The 16,347-nt window shown below is 42.0% G+C and overlaps 1 protein-coding gene across 2 annotated transcripts in view; it reads left to right on the forward strand.

Moving 5' to 3' along the window:
* The window catches only part of LNPEP (leucyl and cystinyl aminopeptidase), a 103,889-nt gene continuing 87,542 nt past the window's right edge, over positions 1 to 16,347 (forward strand). Inside the window, exon 1 of one of the 2 annotated variants that reach the window (XM_077817234.1) lies at positions 1 to 566. In XM_077817234.1, the coding sequence (XP_077673360.1) occupies positions 548 to 566 (19 nt within the window). In that variant the 5' untranslated portion in view covers positions 1 to 547. The remainder of the gene's footprint in view (positions 567 to 16,347) is intronic. The other variant, XM_077817232.1, reaches the window with a different exon arrangement.

Consider the following 16,347-nt stretch of genomic DNA (forward strand, 5'->3'; position numbering starts at 1 on the left):
CGACGCGTCCCTCGCACGCGTACAGCGGGCAGGAAAGGGACAGCAGCTCCCTCAGGGCTGGGCGAGGTTAGAGGCGCGGAGCTGCCGGCGAGCCCAGCTGAGGCAGGAGAACGCAGCCGCCTCCTGCCCCCGGTAGCTTAGCGAGGCGGCAGCGGCAGGAGGAGCCGTGCGAAGCAGCGGCCCGGCCCAGGCGCGGGAAGCGAGGGTTCGGCTCGCAGCAGCAGAGAGGCCAGAGCAGAAAATGGTCGTTTGGGGCTCGTTGCGAAGGCGAAGCTGCTAGGAAGAGCCGAGCCGGAGCCCCGTGCAAGAGGGGGGAGCTATCGCGCCGTGCAGCCTGCTTAGCCTCCCCCGTCCAGCCAGCGGGGCTGCAGCACCCCAGCGGCCGGCCGCAGTGACTCGTGCGTGACCCGCAGCAGGACGGAGCGGAGCGCCCGCCCCGGCAGCATGCAGCGGGACTGAGGAGGCGCAGCCCGGCAGCCGCTGCTGCTCTGTGTTTCTTCGCTTCCCCCGTGCCTGGGCTCTGCCGGCTGAGGGCTCCCGCAGGAAAATGGAGCCCTTCCCCCACGGTGAGTGGAGCCGCGGGCACTAGCCGCGCCCCTGCTGCAAGCGGACTCCTCGCTGGAGCCTTGATGCTGGCGGCAGCTGCCCCGGCCCCGGCGCGGCCCTGCCAGAGGGAGCCCCTGACTCCGTGCCTCTGTTCTGAGTGCGCAGGCCCCACAGGGCACGGTCAAGGTCAGGGGCTCCCGGGGTGGTGGTGGTGGTGGTGGTGGGGGAATGTAGGACCCACCCAATGCATGCCCACAGCCGCACCCCCCACCCTGCCCAGTGCCCTGGGGGTGCAGCAGAGCAGGGAGCCAGCCCAGCTGCAACCCTGAAGACTCGCTGGAGAAAGTTTGACAAGGTGGGGGAGGTATTAGCTTTTCTAGGTCCAGGGGAAGATCTTACCTCGCCCCCCTCCTCTCTCTAATAGCCTGGGCCCACCAAGGCTACAGCACTGCAGGGAGAAAAGTTTTTTAGCTGGCAGGAATTCGCCTTGCAGGCTGGTGGAAGGCAGCCTGATCACTCATTCCCTGACCACCTCCTGACCTGAAACGCAAGCTGGTGTGGCTCAGTGATCCACAGTGAGCCTGGGTTAAAGGCTTCTTAAAAATGCTGCTAAAGGATCATTGAAAATTGTAAACCCTCCCACGTAGGAGCAGTTTTGCTGCAATTTTTTTCTTTTTAATTACAAGAGCACATGAGAACCAGATTCTTTTGTTTCTGCAGAGTTCATGTGCTCTTGTTTATTTCCAATGCACGGTCATAATTCTCTCTGGGACCTAACATAATCGTATCTGAGCTTCACTGACGTACATACAACAGGCAAATAATGGTCTTGCACAGATACTCTAATGATGAGGGCCATGTTAGTACTTGCATAGACAGTGGAGAATAGACAACAGGAGCAACTAAGGAGCAAGATGCTGTGTTTATGTAAATGTCTTCAGTGAAGTCAATGTCAACAGCCCATCAAAAATGAGGGGAGAGAGAAATAGGAAAACAAGGGCAGACACTCCCCGCCCAACAGAGTGGCTTTCAAAACTATTTCCATGCAGCTTCAGCAGTACTTGAAATTACACTGTGCATTTCCCTTGTGCCTTTCAGATGAGACTCTGAAAGCATATAGGTAACATTAGTTGAACCTCAATAGTTTGAGGTTAATTAGTTGAATCTTACCTTTGTAAGGTAAGAATATACGAGAGTCTTTGCATCCATTGTTAAAATGCAGTCATGTCTGGGGTGGAATGCAGCAGCTGTGTAACGGCAACATTTCCCAACAGCTAAAGGCAGAACATAAAGTTGGCCAAACCATTTGAAACTGCAGGGAATTTGAAGGTAGGGAGTCTAAAATAGAATTTGGACAGGATAGTGGGTGTAATATACTTCCTGTTAAAAATACTGAGAGGTTTTGAGGGACATGTGGTCAGGGCTTTAATCAGTTAATTCTTTTACTTGTATAACTTAAGTGAAAGCTGAAACTCTGCCAGAATTCACTGCATTGTACTTGAGTTTCTCAGTGATCTGTCAAGCTATAATGTAGTATCTGCTACAAAATTCAGAGAAATGCCTTTGCAGTGAAAACTGGACCTTTCTAGTCAACTTAATGAGACATTTTGTCATCCCAGTGTTGCCCTATATTTTTTCCAAAGAGCTTCATGTTTGCATGTCCAGATAGATGAGTGGTGACAGTCTTAACTTTGTAAATGTGTTGCCCTTTTGACTTTTGAGATGGCCCTTTAAAGTTGGTTTAAGAAGCACTATTGCATTTTATCACTACATAAATTGAAGCTTGTTCAGTATAGGAGTCTTCCCAGAATTTATCAAGAATATAAACAAAATAGGCAGTCACTTAATAGATACTAAGAACTTATATTCTTTGCTCTCTGTACATCTGGGAAAAAGATTACATCTCTGTGAGCAGTAACCTAGTTTGTGGGAGGTATTTTAATAAAGGAAATGGCTTAAGATCTAGAAGTATATACTCTTATTTGGAGGATATGTGCCACAATGTTAATAACCTCACTCCAAAAGCCTTTTGGATCTGGGTTAATAGTATTACACTGTCATGCAGAAGAGTGGTGTTTGAATTCTGCTCTTTACTCACCAAGGCTGCAGCAGAGAGGTGTGGTAGGCCCGTGAACACTGCTCAAAAGTGGTCTCTGATGCTAATGGAGGAGTTGTGTTGCAGGTAGGGTTGTCAACCCTGCAGGATTGACCTGGAATCTCCAGGAATTAAAGATTAATTAAAGATTATGTCATGTGATGAAATCTCCAGGAATACATGCAACCAAAATTAGCAATCCTAGTTGGAGGGGCTGGAAATAGAACCTTCTCCTTTCCTTCAGGAACCTAGAACACATACCTTTTGGGTGAAGGTTGGTGGTGGGAGTGTTTGGAGCAATCCTACAGGTTAAAGACAAGCTGCAATTTCCTCCCACAAAAGGAAGCTACAGGGGATTTACGTGATATTCAGAGTGTGGGACGTTGATCTTGAGACATGGTGTTGTTCACACTGAATAGCTGCTTTTAAAACTTGAATAACTGGGAACATTCACACTGCTGGCTTTCTGAACAGAGAGTTAGTTTCTAGGACTGACAGTCTTGCACCTTGCATGAGCATTGAATCATTTCAGCAAATAACGTTTTAAAAAAAAAATACCCTTTGGATCTTGTGCTCTACTTAAACAGAAAAAGAGAGAACTGACCAAACCCTGAGGAGTTTGGGCTCTAGTCCCATCTTATGCAAAACTCTCATTGATGCTTAGGGGTATTTTGTGACAGTTTGGTGTCGAGGATCATTTCCTCTTTCTTGATACCTAACCCTCCAGATATGAGACCACGTAAGCATCCAAACATGGGAAAATCCACACCCCTAAGAGACCGAGCTACGCTGACACCACCCCAGCATAGGCAGTGCTAGGTTGACATCAGAGTTCTTCCTTCGACCTAGCTACCACCTCTTGGGACGGGCGATTACCTACTGTTGAGATAGGTAGTGTCTGAACTGAAGTGCTGTGGGACAGCACAGCTGCAGTGCTGAGGCTGTGCTTCTGCCTTTCGGCTTGTCTACACTTGAAATGCTACAGTTCTTCTAGTCAACATTTCTTTTGTGATGGGGAACAGTTCTTAAAATAAGAGGAACACAGGTTCTTGCCTCTAAACATGAACGATAGCCCTGATTCTGCAAATACTGTTGTCTATGCTTAACTTTACTTGCCCGAGTAGTCACTTCAGTAGGTCATGATCATTTAATGGGGTTTAAATAACATTTAATAGATGGTATAACAGACTGTTTGAAACAGAATCATAGAATATCAATTCCTATGTGGAGTGTTAAGTGTGTGCATAAATACTTGAAGGCTATGGCTCTTTTTGCTTACAAAAGAACATGGGGTGGAAAAAAAAAAAATCTTTAAACCCTGGGATCAAAACGTTGGTCCTGGTCCTCTGAGCAGTAAGGCCAGGGGACTGCCAGAGCAGTTCATTATAAGATTAGGGCCTAAATAGCTGAGTTTATAAATCCTCGGTAATAGTTCCTGATTGCTGTGTTTTGTTTTTTTTTTTGTCATTTAATAAGTAATTAAACACAGGAATCAATAGGAGACCCTTCTTGCAACCTGACTAATCACAATCTAACCAAAACAAACACGCAGGCTCAAACACCCATACTGTTACATAGGTCTCTGGTTTTTGTCATGTGACTGCAGTACTCCTGTAAATTGGACTACAATTTAAGGGATAGTCCTAGAGGACTGGAAAAGGGTAAACATCGTACCTATCTGGGAACAAAGGGGACCTGGGAAATTATAGTCCTGTCATCTTAACTTTAATATTTATTTGTTCCAGTATCTTTCCAAGTATTGAACAATCAGTTTGTAGGCACCTAAAGGGTAGTAGGATGATAAGCAATAGCCAGCATTGATTTATTGTCGGTTTGGCATGATTTGTTCTTAACTTTCTCCTTTGACAGGGTTACTGGCCAGGGGGAGAAGAAAGCAGTAGATGTGTTTGCTTTTTTTTTTTCTTTTCTTACTTTAAAAAAAAAAAAGGCTTCTAACACAGTCCCACATGATGGTCTCATAAAGTAGGGAAATGTGGTTTAGATTAAATAACTATAAGATGGGTTTACAACTCATAACTACTCTTTTTAAATACAGGTATTTTCAATGGTTTGCTATCAAACTGGGATGGCATGTCTAGTGGGGTCTTGCAGGGGTCTGTCGTGGGTCCAGTACTCTTTAGTATTTTTGTTAATGCTGTGGATAATGGAGTGAAGAGTATGCTTATAAAATTGCCAGATGACACCAGGGATCGCTTTGACTGATAGGATTAGAATTCATGATTACTGTGACAAATTTAGAGAATTTGTCTGAAATCAACCAACATTAAATGCAATAAAGACAAGTGCAAAGTACTACACTTACAAAGGAAAAATCAAATGCACAAATACAAAATGAGGAGTAACTGGCTAAGCGGTAGCACTGCTGAAAAGGATGGAGGTTTATCGTGGATCTCAAATTGCATATGAACCATCAATTTCATGCAGTTTTGGAAAAAGCTAATATTCTGGGATCTATTAACAAGAGTGTATGTAAGACACAAGAGAGAATTGTCCTGCTCTACCTCAGCACTGGTGAAGTCTCAGCTGGAGTCTTGTGGAACCCACAACTGGACACACTTTAGGAAAGATGTGGACAAATTTGAGAGAGTCCAGAATAGGGCCACAAAAATAAGGTATAGAAAACCTGACCTAGGGGGAAAGGTTAAATAAACTGGCCATGTTCAGTCTTGAGAAAAGAAGACTGAGAGGGGCCTAATAAGTTTTCAGATAAAGATACAGTTAAGGCTTCTTATAAGCAGGACTATGATCTGTTGCCCTCCATGTCCATCAAGGATAGGACAAGAAGTAATGGGCTTAATCTGCAGCAAGGGAGATGTGAGTGTGAAGTCCTCATTGTTTAGGAGTTTTTAAGAATATGGATGGCCTAGGTATACTGCTGAACCCTGCCTTAGTACAGGGGCTGACCTCTTGAGTCCCTTGCATTTCTGTGATTCTATGAATGGTCCCACTAGAAATGGATAGGATTACTTGAGGAGGTAGGCACTAGTCAAAGTGAGTAAGGGTGGCAGAACTTGGCCATATGGCATTTGTTCTGTAGTTCTGTACATTCCTTCATGATATTGCGAAATGCCTTGCAAGGTTTGTTTTTACTTTCAGTTTGAAATGTGTCTGAAGAGATTCTCATTTCAACGTTTCCTGTAAAATGTAGAAGGCTTAAATAGATTGGTAAAAAGAAAAGGAGTACTTGTGGCACGGATTTCCTTTATAAAAGGAGGAAAAAAATAGAAATGGAGATATTTGCACTGTTTCTTGTTTCTATGCATCTGTTGCAAACAAGTGACATGTAGAAACAAGTATCTAGAGAAAGAATAGCTTGTTGTTGGGATCTGCCAAAAAGCGTGAGCCCTTTGATTTATGGTGGGCATTTTTTTGACAAAACAAATAAACTCAAATTAAGATGAAATCTAATTAGAATAAATTGATGAGCAAAGTGAAATGAGTCGCAGACAGTGGAAATAAGCCAGTTTTGCTACTGAAATAATTTGTGTAGGAAAAATTTTGATTTGGTAATGGACTTATTTCAGCTGTTTTATGACTTCTAAAAATGCTTCCTTCTGGGAACTGGTATTGTTAGGTGTAAATAGTGTATTCTCCGTTGCAGGAGCGTGCCCTTCATACAAATACAAATCCACAGTTGCAACACTTATTCTTATCTATCAGCATTATGTGCTGTCCTATTATAGATCAGAAGGGACCCTACTTGTGTCAGCACCAATCACTGAATCCTATAAAACAGGTATGGATAAGATCTTAGATCAATTAGCCCATCATCCTTACAGTGCAAGATTGTTCTCAGTAGTAGTTTTTTTTTTTCCTGTTGCTTTGTCGCAGCAGCGAGTAGTTTCACCAAGGGAAGTGGTGGAACAATTCCAGAGTTGACTAGATCTCACTGTCAGGAAAGTGTGCCTAATATTTTCCTCTGTTGCTAGGTGTGCTACATTACTAAATAATCCCTCTCCATCAAAAAACACTTAAGGCGACATGATAACCTACAAATACTTTTTAGCTCTGTATAGTTTGTGTACCTTCTTTCTTTCCTCCAAAGTAAATATCCGACACACTGATTACTTTTTGGGACACTGTGAGCTCCTTCTCCCATATCTTTTTAGCAACGAGGTACCCAGATTTGAACACAATAATTCAGGTACGGTCTCAGAGCCAGATTGTGGATGGATTATTCACTCATTGCTCCATTGGCATATGCAGATCTAAACTCTACTACCTTTTGCTACCGGGGCTTTACATTGCGCACACCTGTCTAACAGGCTATTGTTAATTCTGTGCTTAAACAAGGCATTAGAACTCCTACTGTAAAACTGGAAGCAATTTTGATCGTGGTGATGGTGAAAGTAACGAAGGAAGAATTTATCTGGAGATAGGAACTTAAATCACACTTTTTGGGAAGTGTCGGGAACAACAAGGAAGGGTGAAATCATCTTGTCCGAAAGTTAGCGCAACCATTGACCTTTATCTCTGGCATTTGGTGGGATGCTATCCTAGTTACACACACTTAACTCAAACCCTAGATGTCTGGGAGATGTCACACAAGTGTAAGATGTTGAAATATTTTGACCTTAAAAGTGTCTGTAATCAGTAAAAGTATTTAACCTGTCTCTTCTTGTGCGCTCTTCGCCATGATGACTTACTGCTGAGTAGTCCAGCGGCCCATACTCATGATGTCTCTGAGGTTACTCACATGTGTAAAGGCTGCTATCAGCAGGCCCTATAACAAACAACCACCTATAAGGAATCTTGGAAAACCATTACAAGCTAAGATAAAATAACCTCCATATAGATAGCTAATAAACAATATTGTTCTCTCTAGGCTGGCTCTCCAGTAATAATTCACTAATGAGGGGCCAAATTCATCCCTGATATGACACCACTGACTCAGTGGAGTTTCATCAGGGTTGAATTTGGCTTACCATTCCCAGGAGTGGGTTGGCTTTCACTGATTCTGGTGCAAACAGAGTGAAAGAAACTACGGAAAACAGCCATGTAAGTTTCCAACTCCATTGGATCAGAGATGGGAGGGAGAGGAGAAAAGAGGACAAAATCAGTAGGAAAAAAAACATAAGTTTCAAAAAGGGCTTTCCAAAGAACAGAAACTACCCAAAGTGAACTACATCTGACTGCACCCTTTCATGTTTGAGTCCCTTCATGGGAGAAGACTATACACTTTCTTGCCCTCTTAGAGCTATTGTTACACAGGGCAGCTGCTACTTATGAAATTTCTGTCCAGTGACATTTTAAAATGAAATCTAATTAAATTTTAAAATAGATTAGCATAGTGCAATATAGCTATATAATATAATTTTGTAAGCTAGACTGTGTCTGCTGTTGGGTATTTGAAAAGTACATACATCACTATAGACAACAAGATACTTAAGTATACATTACTATAAGCATGTTGTTTAAGTACACTCTACTTAAATTATATGACTAGGAAACCCAATTAGAAATACTACATACCCTAAAGCAAAAAAACAGCAGAAGGAGAATCTTGAAGGAAACAGGAAAGGCAGAAATGCCAGATGACCAATGCAATCCATGACTGAGATAAATTATACCTCCTCCAATCTGACCAAAGCGAATGCTGTTCTCTATTAGGGCCCTGTTCTGTGCCTGAGCAAGTGAATCCGCTGTCTCTTATTTTAGTATGAGCTTTGTCTCCCTAGGGAGAGCTGAATAAGGTCTTGGTGCTCAAATCTGACATTTGAATTTATTTTGAATAGTACTTTGCTCAGCTACTGGTCTCTTTAGCTTCAATATGTAAAGACCAAGAGTAAAATCCTGGCTCCTCTGAAGTCAATGGAAATTTTGCTATGGACTTCAGTAGAGCTGTGATTTCATCCTCTGTTAGTACACTTAGTGAGATGACCTCTTTAGGATAGTACATATGAAATTGTTTCCACAGGTTAAGTTTTATCCCTGTTTAACTCGGGGATTGCATCTTCCTCTGTTTGGAAAACTTAGTTGGGCACTACTCAAATATGTGGAATATATTGGATCTCTTAAAGGATTTTTTCCCCTCTGTTAAAATATTTTCAACAGGAAATTCATCCTTTTGTATATGGGAATTTCTTTCTTTCCAAAGGCTTCACCCTGGCACAGTGCATTTCTCTGTTATCTCCTCCCCCCACCCCCCCCCGCATAAAAATTGTGTAGTACCACTTTTCAGATTGTAGTGACCTCATAATTGTTGTGTATTTCCCAAGATTACAAACTGGCATAAAAGGAGTAACGTGCATGTCAGAGCAAAATGCGTAGTTCATTTCAAAGACTTACTCCTGGGTATTATATTTCGCACCTTCCAAAGCATGTCTGTGTTCCTTGATCTTTGGAATAAGCATACTCATTTCAGTTTTTAAATCTTTTAAAGTTCTTGTGCAGAGGTAATTTGGGGATTTATATATAGTTGCAGATAACTTCCACCTTGTTGGATTTATTGCTCCATTCGGTCCATTTTTTTAGTTGGGTATTTTTGATGCTGCAGGTGGAAACTTGTCTTTCATATGTAGTGCCAGCCACTGGAATCTCCTGAGAGGAACAGTGAAGAAATCATAGTAATTACTTCATACTTTTTTTTTTTTTTTTGGCCTTGGGGTGTTTCTGGTATCTGAAAGCTATGAGTAGATAACTTCGTGTGTTTGGCTGGTATTATAACTGATCAACTAACTAGGTTTGGAAGTAAACTCACTCCTCTGTTCCTGTCATTTTAAGAGTTTGGTTGTGTAGCAGAAATGATCTGCAAGTCTCTGTGAAAAGAGAACAGACCCTGGGTTCTTTAAAGCAATGTGTAGCTTCTACATACAGTTCTACTGGCTTCAGAGAGACTTGAGTATTCTTTCAGGGGGGTTTGGGCAGGGGGTAGGGAGGAAGGCTGTGGAGCAAAGACCGATAAATAAAAGGTCATTGCTGAGATATTTGGCTCTCTATATAAACTACCTGTTGCAGTTGCCAATATTTTGTTTTATAGGTATAACAGTTCTGTAAAATTCAGGTACCCTACCAATAGCAGCATTTAAAACAAAGCAATATAACAACTTAATCATAGATTTTAATCTCAAATCACAATAGTACAAACTGTCAAATTAGTCTGACAGGGCCTCAACTTGATTTCAGTTACTTAAAAAGAAAAACAAACAAAACAACCCAACACACACATCCAAGGGATGTAAATCATGATTTATAAATAAGTTAAACATTTTGAATCGCTCCACCTTGAAATGAAGGCTCTGATTCAGCAGACAGTTAAGATATGTAATTTTGGTCACATTAATAATCATTGACTTCAATGGGACCACTTGTGCTTAAAGTTATGAACTTGCTTTTAACAAGATATCACTTTATCCCCTGATGGTGTAACCGCTTATTGACTTTCTGGATGTCACACTCTATCCCACTGTTTTTATATTAATATCAAGGTGCTGCTCCAATATGGTCTGCATTGCGATGGTGGGGAGACTTATTCTTTCACTGTGCTTGCTGGTAAGAAGTTGGGCCAGGATGCTCAGCTGCAGGGAGCACCCCTGTTGCTTGTGGGCAATGAAGGAATATCACTGACAAGAGTTGGAGGAATTCTTTCTGGTTCTCTGCTGGAAGCAGGGCAGGCCCACAACATTTTGGCACCTGAGGTGGGGAGCTCAAATGACACCCCCATGCCCCTTCGCTTGGGCCAAAACTTTGAAAGGTCTCAATTCTGCCTTCTTCCTATTCTTCTCCTCTCACGGTACTGCTCTGCTACCTACCCCAATAAAGGAGAACTAACAACTTAAAATGTCTTGTTCAAAAATTTTAAGTAACACTTAACTTTCAAATGCCTGAACAGCAAATGTAACTTTTCTTGTCTGCATGTAAACACTGGCATTTTTATCTGTTTGAATAATCAAACTGGTGCTCTCCGTACCTTCTTGGTTGCAAAGATTTGAACTGCTTCCTGCTGAAGGTCCACAGTCTGGGCCAGCTCATGCTCTATTGAGGTGGTTGCAAGGCTGACCAGCCTCTCCTGTGTCATTGTGGAGCGTAGATGTGTTTTTATTAACTTCAGCTTGGAGAAGCTGTGTTCTCCACTGGCAACTATTACAGGAAGTATTAGAAGTATGTGCAGAGCAACAAAAGCATTTGGAAAGAGGGTGGTCCTCTTATTTGTGCACATATATTCCAGAACAGTCTTTGATCCTGCTGAAATGTATCTTGAAAGGGTTTTCAGTTCATCACCTAAATCACTCGCATCAATATCGCGCATGTCGTCATGTCTCAACACTATCTCTAGTGCCCTGCATTGCTGGTGTAGGTCGTCCTCAGGTATAGTGAGGAATTTTGGCAGATCATACAACATCCCAAATATACTGCTGTGTTCCTTGAGCTGCATGGAACGTTCTTCAGCTGACTGTATTGCACAGTCTAGCACCTGGTTAAAGAATTCAACTTTGAATTGTTGTTTGGGGTCTCTTGTGGGATTATTCCGTGCCTCATAATCAAAATGTTGTCGTCTTCGGTGACTCTTGTATTCTTGAATTGGTGGGAAAAGAGCTTCAGTGTGAAGTTCCTCTGCCAACTTCTGTGCACTCTTCAGAACGTTTTGAAATCCCTCATCTGACTGATAAGACTGTAGGTATGATTTTGCTTATCCAGTTGTTCCATTGCTCCAGATATATCAAGGGCAACACCTTGGAGTCTCTTGCTTACAACATTTATTTCAAACAGTATGTCATGCCACAACGCTAAGCCACACAGAAATTTGAAGTTATATATATGTTTCTGGTGATTCCATTTCCTTCTGCCACTGTTCTCCCACAAACAGTTCCTGTCATAGCATTATCCTCCATAATGGCAACTATGGCATCATTATCTTCCCAGTTTGGTGTTTGATTGGCTTTATCAGCTCCACTCGACTTTCCATCATGTGGCACTTAGTGGTTTCAGTGTCAGAGAGGATGTTCCCAGATGTTGCTTCAAAATTTGCCATCAAGGAGTTGATGCAGAGAAAAATACATTAAAAAAATTCAGCAGCTTCACTAGAAGTTGATGTTGCATCACTCACCACCAAGTTCAATGAATGAGAACTGCATGGGGCAAAAAATGCTCAAGGGTTTAACTCTCAGATCTGTGTCTGCACTCCTCTGTTCTTTCCTCTCATGTTGGCACCATTATCGAAGCCCTGATCTCTCATGTCAGCTATCGCAATTCCTGTATCTTCCAGCTTTTTAAAAAGCACCTTTGTCATACCAGCTCCTGTAGTATCATCAATGTCAATAAATTCTAGAAAGTGCTCTCTGACAGTCACATTGCAGGGACATTTTCACTAGGTTCTGTTACAAAATGCACCATTAAAGTCATTTGTTCCATATGGCTGATGTTGGGTGTGCAGTCCAGAATAAGAGTAATATCTTGCTGACTGCAGATCTGCCACAATCTACTGTTTGACTTTTGTTGCCAGTAATTGTATGATTTCATTTTGAATTGTTTTTCCAAGGTAGTGGTGTGTGTACATTTCTTGGGCAGTGACTCTTCTTAGATGCTCCTGGAATACAACATCAAACTCTGCCATCAGCTCCACAATTTTAAGGAAGTTTCCATTGTTTGTCACATACAGCTGATCTGAAGTGCCATACTGTGCTAGGTTTCGGGTAGCAAGCATTCTCACAATGGCAATGTTCAGAACATTTTGCCAGTAAAGAGACTCTGATGCAATCTTCTCTTGATGCTGATCATCTATGGTGGCCTTTAACCTTAGTTTCATCTCAAGCTCTTTCCACCTATGGAATGCTCTCTGGTGACTTGCTGCCTTCTCATGGCATGCCAGATTTCTAGCCATATTTTTCCAGTCCTTTGTTCCTGTAGAACTCCAATGTGGTTGGAACATTAGACTGGAAGAGTTTGCAACAAAAACAGTATGCAGTATTCTGGGTTTTTGAGTACATAAGCCATGGCCTCTCCACTTTGTCACCATTGGGGATTTCATGCCAGTAATGTGTTGGATGGAAGCTTCTGTTTTCATTGTCTTTGGGGAACTTTTCACTTGCTATGGCCCATGCAATACAAGGATACAAGGAAGTCTCTCAGGCTACTGCTCAAGTGGGTCCACAGTCCTGAATCATCTAGGCTTAAGGAACTAAACTCAGCAGCAGCTGTTCCTTGCACCTCCACCACACTCTTCTCTGATCTACACTTTTCTTCAGGAATGTGCATGGTTACATCCATTTGAGATGGAGATATGGGTGCTGCAGTAGCTGCCAGGTCACCTGCACTCTGACTACCTGGAAGATCAGGCATCTCCTCACCATTCTCATCCCCACTGGAGCCGGAAGGCTCACCGTGAACATTTGTGTCTGTGTATCTCAGGAGAGCTCCTTCCTGCTTAGATAGAAAAGCTTCCTTTGCTTGCGTGTTTTTTTTTTTTTTTCTCAATGCTTCCCCAGAGGGGCATTTTCTTATTTCGCTCATGACTGCTGTTCTGTGCCAGCTATAGTGGCTCTCAACACTCAATTGAGGGGGACAAATAAGCAGGCTGGTAGCAGGGCCTGAGTGAGGGAAGATATCAGCATCTTAAGGGCCTAACTGGCTCCTACTACTTCAGTTGACTGCCTGTTCTTCTCAGGTGCGTTCAGGGAAGCAGCAGGAAACAGGAAGCTCCTTGAGAAGCTGGTGTTAATCAGTCCAGGGTGCTAGAGAGGTACATAAGAGGCTCCTCCTCCTCCTCTCTCTCCCTGCAGCTCCTGCTGCTTTCTGTTGTTCCCTCTCACCTTTTCTCCTGCCTGCCTATTATGTCTCTTGTGCCCTCCTTCCTCCAGCATAGCACTCCACCATCTCTGTGCATCTATAGCAGAGAGAATACATATGCACCAGCAGCAGACACAATTTTCTACACTCTGGGTCCTAGTGGCTCCCCCTCCCCACACAGTCTGGCACCTGAGGCAGCTGCCTCAATTTGCCTCATGGTAAGGCCAGCCCTGGATGAAAGCATGGTGGAGGTAATGCAAGGTCCCATGGCAGGTATGAAGCATAATCCATTTTTATGTGAGGCAGTAGCACCTGCAAAGGTAGACTAAAAGGACATTTGAAACAATAATATACTGCTTTCAATGTTAGGCTTAACTTTGGAGCATGTTCTTGGATGAGGCTACTCAGAGGAGCAAGGAGCTTGTAAAAAGGAGAGAGATGGTGAGGAAAAATAGATTAATGATGTTGACCATACACCCACCAGGTGCATAATCATTGAACTGAAGATCAACAAACACAGAAGCTGATGAATGAGTCAGTTTTGAAACAGATCAGTTACTTAAGGAAACTTTTTTTTTCCGGGTCCCATAAAACAAAGCTATAATATTTAGGTAGAACAATAACATACAGATTTCCAGTCAGATTTTCTCCTCTCAAACTATCTCACCTCTGAATATTCTGATCAATATGATATATTTTTAGAAAACCCAAATCATTACCAGTGATCCTTTCCCGTTGACTGAATATGCAGCATATGTTGACACTTGTGGGTAAATCTAATCATCATAATGTCATTAAAAAGAAAAGGAGGACTTGTGGCACCTTAGAAACTAACAAATTTATTTGAGCATAAGCTTTCATGAGCTACAGCTCACTTCATTGGATGCAGCTCTTATGGACTTCAGCTGGAGTTGTGGGTACTTAGCACCTGTGAAGATCAGGCCCATAATTGAAGTTATGACAAAGTTTCTGTTTTATATTTCAAATGCAGACCTCCCTTTCTGGAAAATACTCCTTTTTGGAGTATAGTACTTACATGTGATCTCAGCCAGAAATATCTGGGAAGCAGTTAACCTAGCTGGTCATTTGGTTTAGGAGATCATACACATAATGATGGTCGCTTACACGTTAATTGCAATTCTTCAGCTCCCCACCCAATCCTCTAATTGTAGAAGCACTATTGTAGTTTAAAGCACATGCATTCATGGAATGCATCTGATGAAGTGAGCTGTAGCTCACGAAAGCTTATGCTCAAATAAATTTTAGTCTCTAAGGTGTCACAAGTACTCCTTTTCTTTTTGCAGATACAGACTAACATGGCTGCTACTCTGAAACCTGTCAATAGTGTCATTGTTACTGTGTGTTCCCTGTCTGCCTGTCGGTAGCCGCCTGCTGTCAGTTGCTATATACTGAAACTGTAAGAACTTTGCAGTGGGCCCCAGTCCCTGATTGAGACCTCCAGGTGCAACTACAATTATAAATGATAAATAATAATCTGTAGAGGCGAGAACATTTGCTGTATTAACCTCTCCCAATTTAAAATGGGGTTTTCACTTTCTCAGTCCAAATCCCAGTTATGAAAAGAAACTTCTAATCATGCAGTACCTGTTTGTAAGACTGTGGGTCACAGTTTTATCCACTGACAGAGTGGAGCTATATGAATAGATGAGGATGTGCTTTAAACTAGAATAGTGCTTCTAAAATTAGAGGATTGGGTGGGAGCTGGAGAATTGCAATTAAAGAATAAGCGACCTCCACTATGTGTATGATCTCCTAAACCAAATGACCAGCTGGGTTAACTGCTTCCCAGATATTTCTGGCTCAGATCACATGTAAGTACTATACTCCAAAAAGGAGTATTTTCCAGAAGGGGAGGTCTGTATTTGCCATATAACGGAAACTCTGTCATAACTTCAGTTATGGGCCTGATCTTCACAGGTGCTAAGTACCCACAACTCCAGCTGAAGTCAATAAGAGCTGTCGATGCTCAGCAACTCTGAAAATCTGGCCCTCTGGTCCAAATTACTTGAACTGCCACTGAGCACTATTTTCCAAAATGCCAAAGTTGTCATCACAGCATGACCCTATATTGCCTCATTTGGCTAATGTTCTTTGAAAAACATTCAAAATATATAATATTAATTGCAAATACAAAACTAAAATCTTGTAAAAATCCCCAAACTCCTCTTCTTTTTGGTGCTTGGATGGGATGGGGAATAAGGCTGGCTCCACTGAGTCAAATGGGAGTTCTGCCAGCAACTTCATTGGAGCCAAGATTTCACTCCAAAAATGGAAGGGTGCAAGAGTCAAGGTGATTGATCCTAGCTACTTCTGGAATGAGGGCGAGAAGACAACTCACATCTATGAGTTACATCATTCATGGATATTTAAAGTTTTGTAAGTCAGTAGACTATTCTGGAGATGGGTGTGGTATAAATACCTTTTTGGTGAATATCCCCTTATTCCACTAATGACCTATTGATACTAAATGGCATATTCATGTGGTAAGGGGACAATTTTGGTCCTTAAGTATTTACAGTGTACAGCAGATGATCACTCTCTCTTCACCTGCCCAAAAATTGCTGATGACTTCTAAATTTGAAGTCCTCTATCAATAGTAATCTGGTTATACATTTAAAGATATACTAGTAGATTTTTTTTTTTTGTAATCTAATTGAGCTGTCAATCTGAAGTCCTGCCAAAGAAAATACATTTGCAATTTTATTAGAAGTCTGGAAGAGACTTTAAGGAAACCTTTATTGTTGAACCCACTATTTATTTTTCTTGGGTGCTTCTAAAAAGATTGAAGTTTTATCTTCTGTTTTTCAGAGCCGCTTAAGATAAACATGGGTCTGAAAATGTCCTTATGACAGCAAAAAGGGTCCCTTGAATATAGAGAGAGCAGAATATTGAAGTAAAAAGATGCCATGCACATCTTAGAGCTGTCATTCCCTTGTTTT

The sequence above is a fragment of the Eretmochelys imbricata genome, chromosome 5 (assembly GCF_965152235.1).
Source record: "Eretmochelys imbricata isolate rEreImb1 chromosome 5, rEreImb1.hap1, whole genome shotgun sequence".
Classification (NCBI taxonomy): domain Eukaryota; kingdom Metazoa; phylum Chordata; order Testudines; family Cheloniidae; genus Eretmochelys; species Eretmochelys imbricata.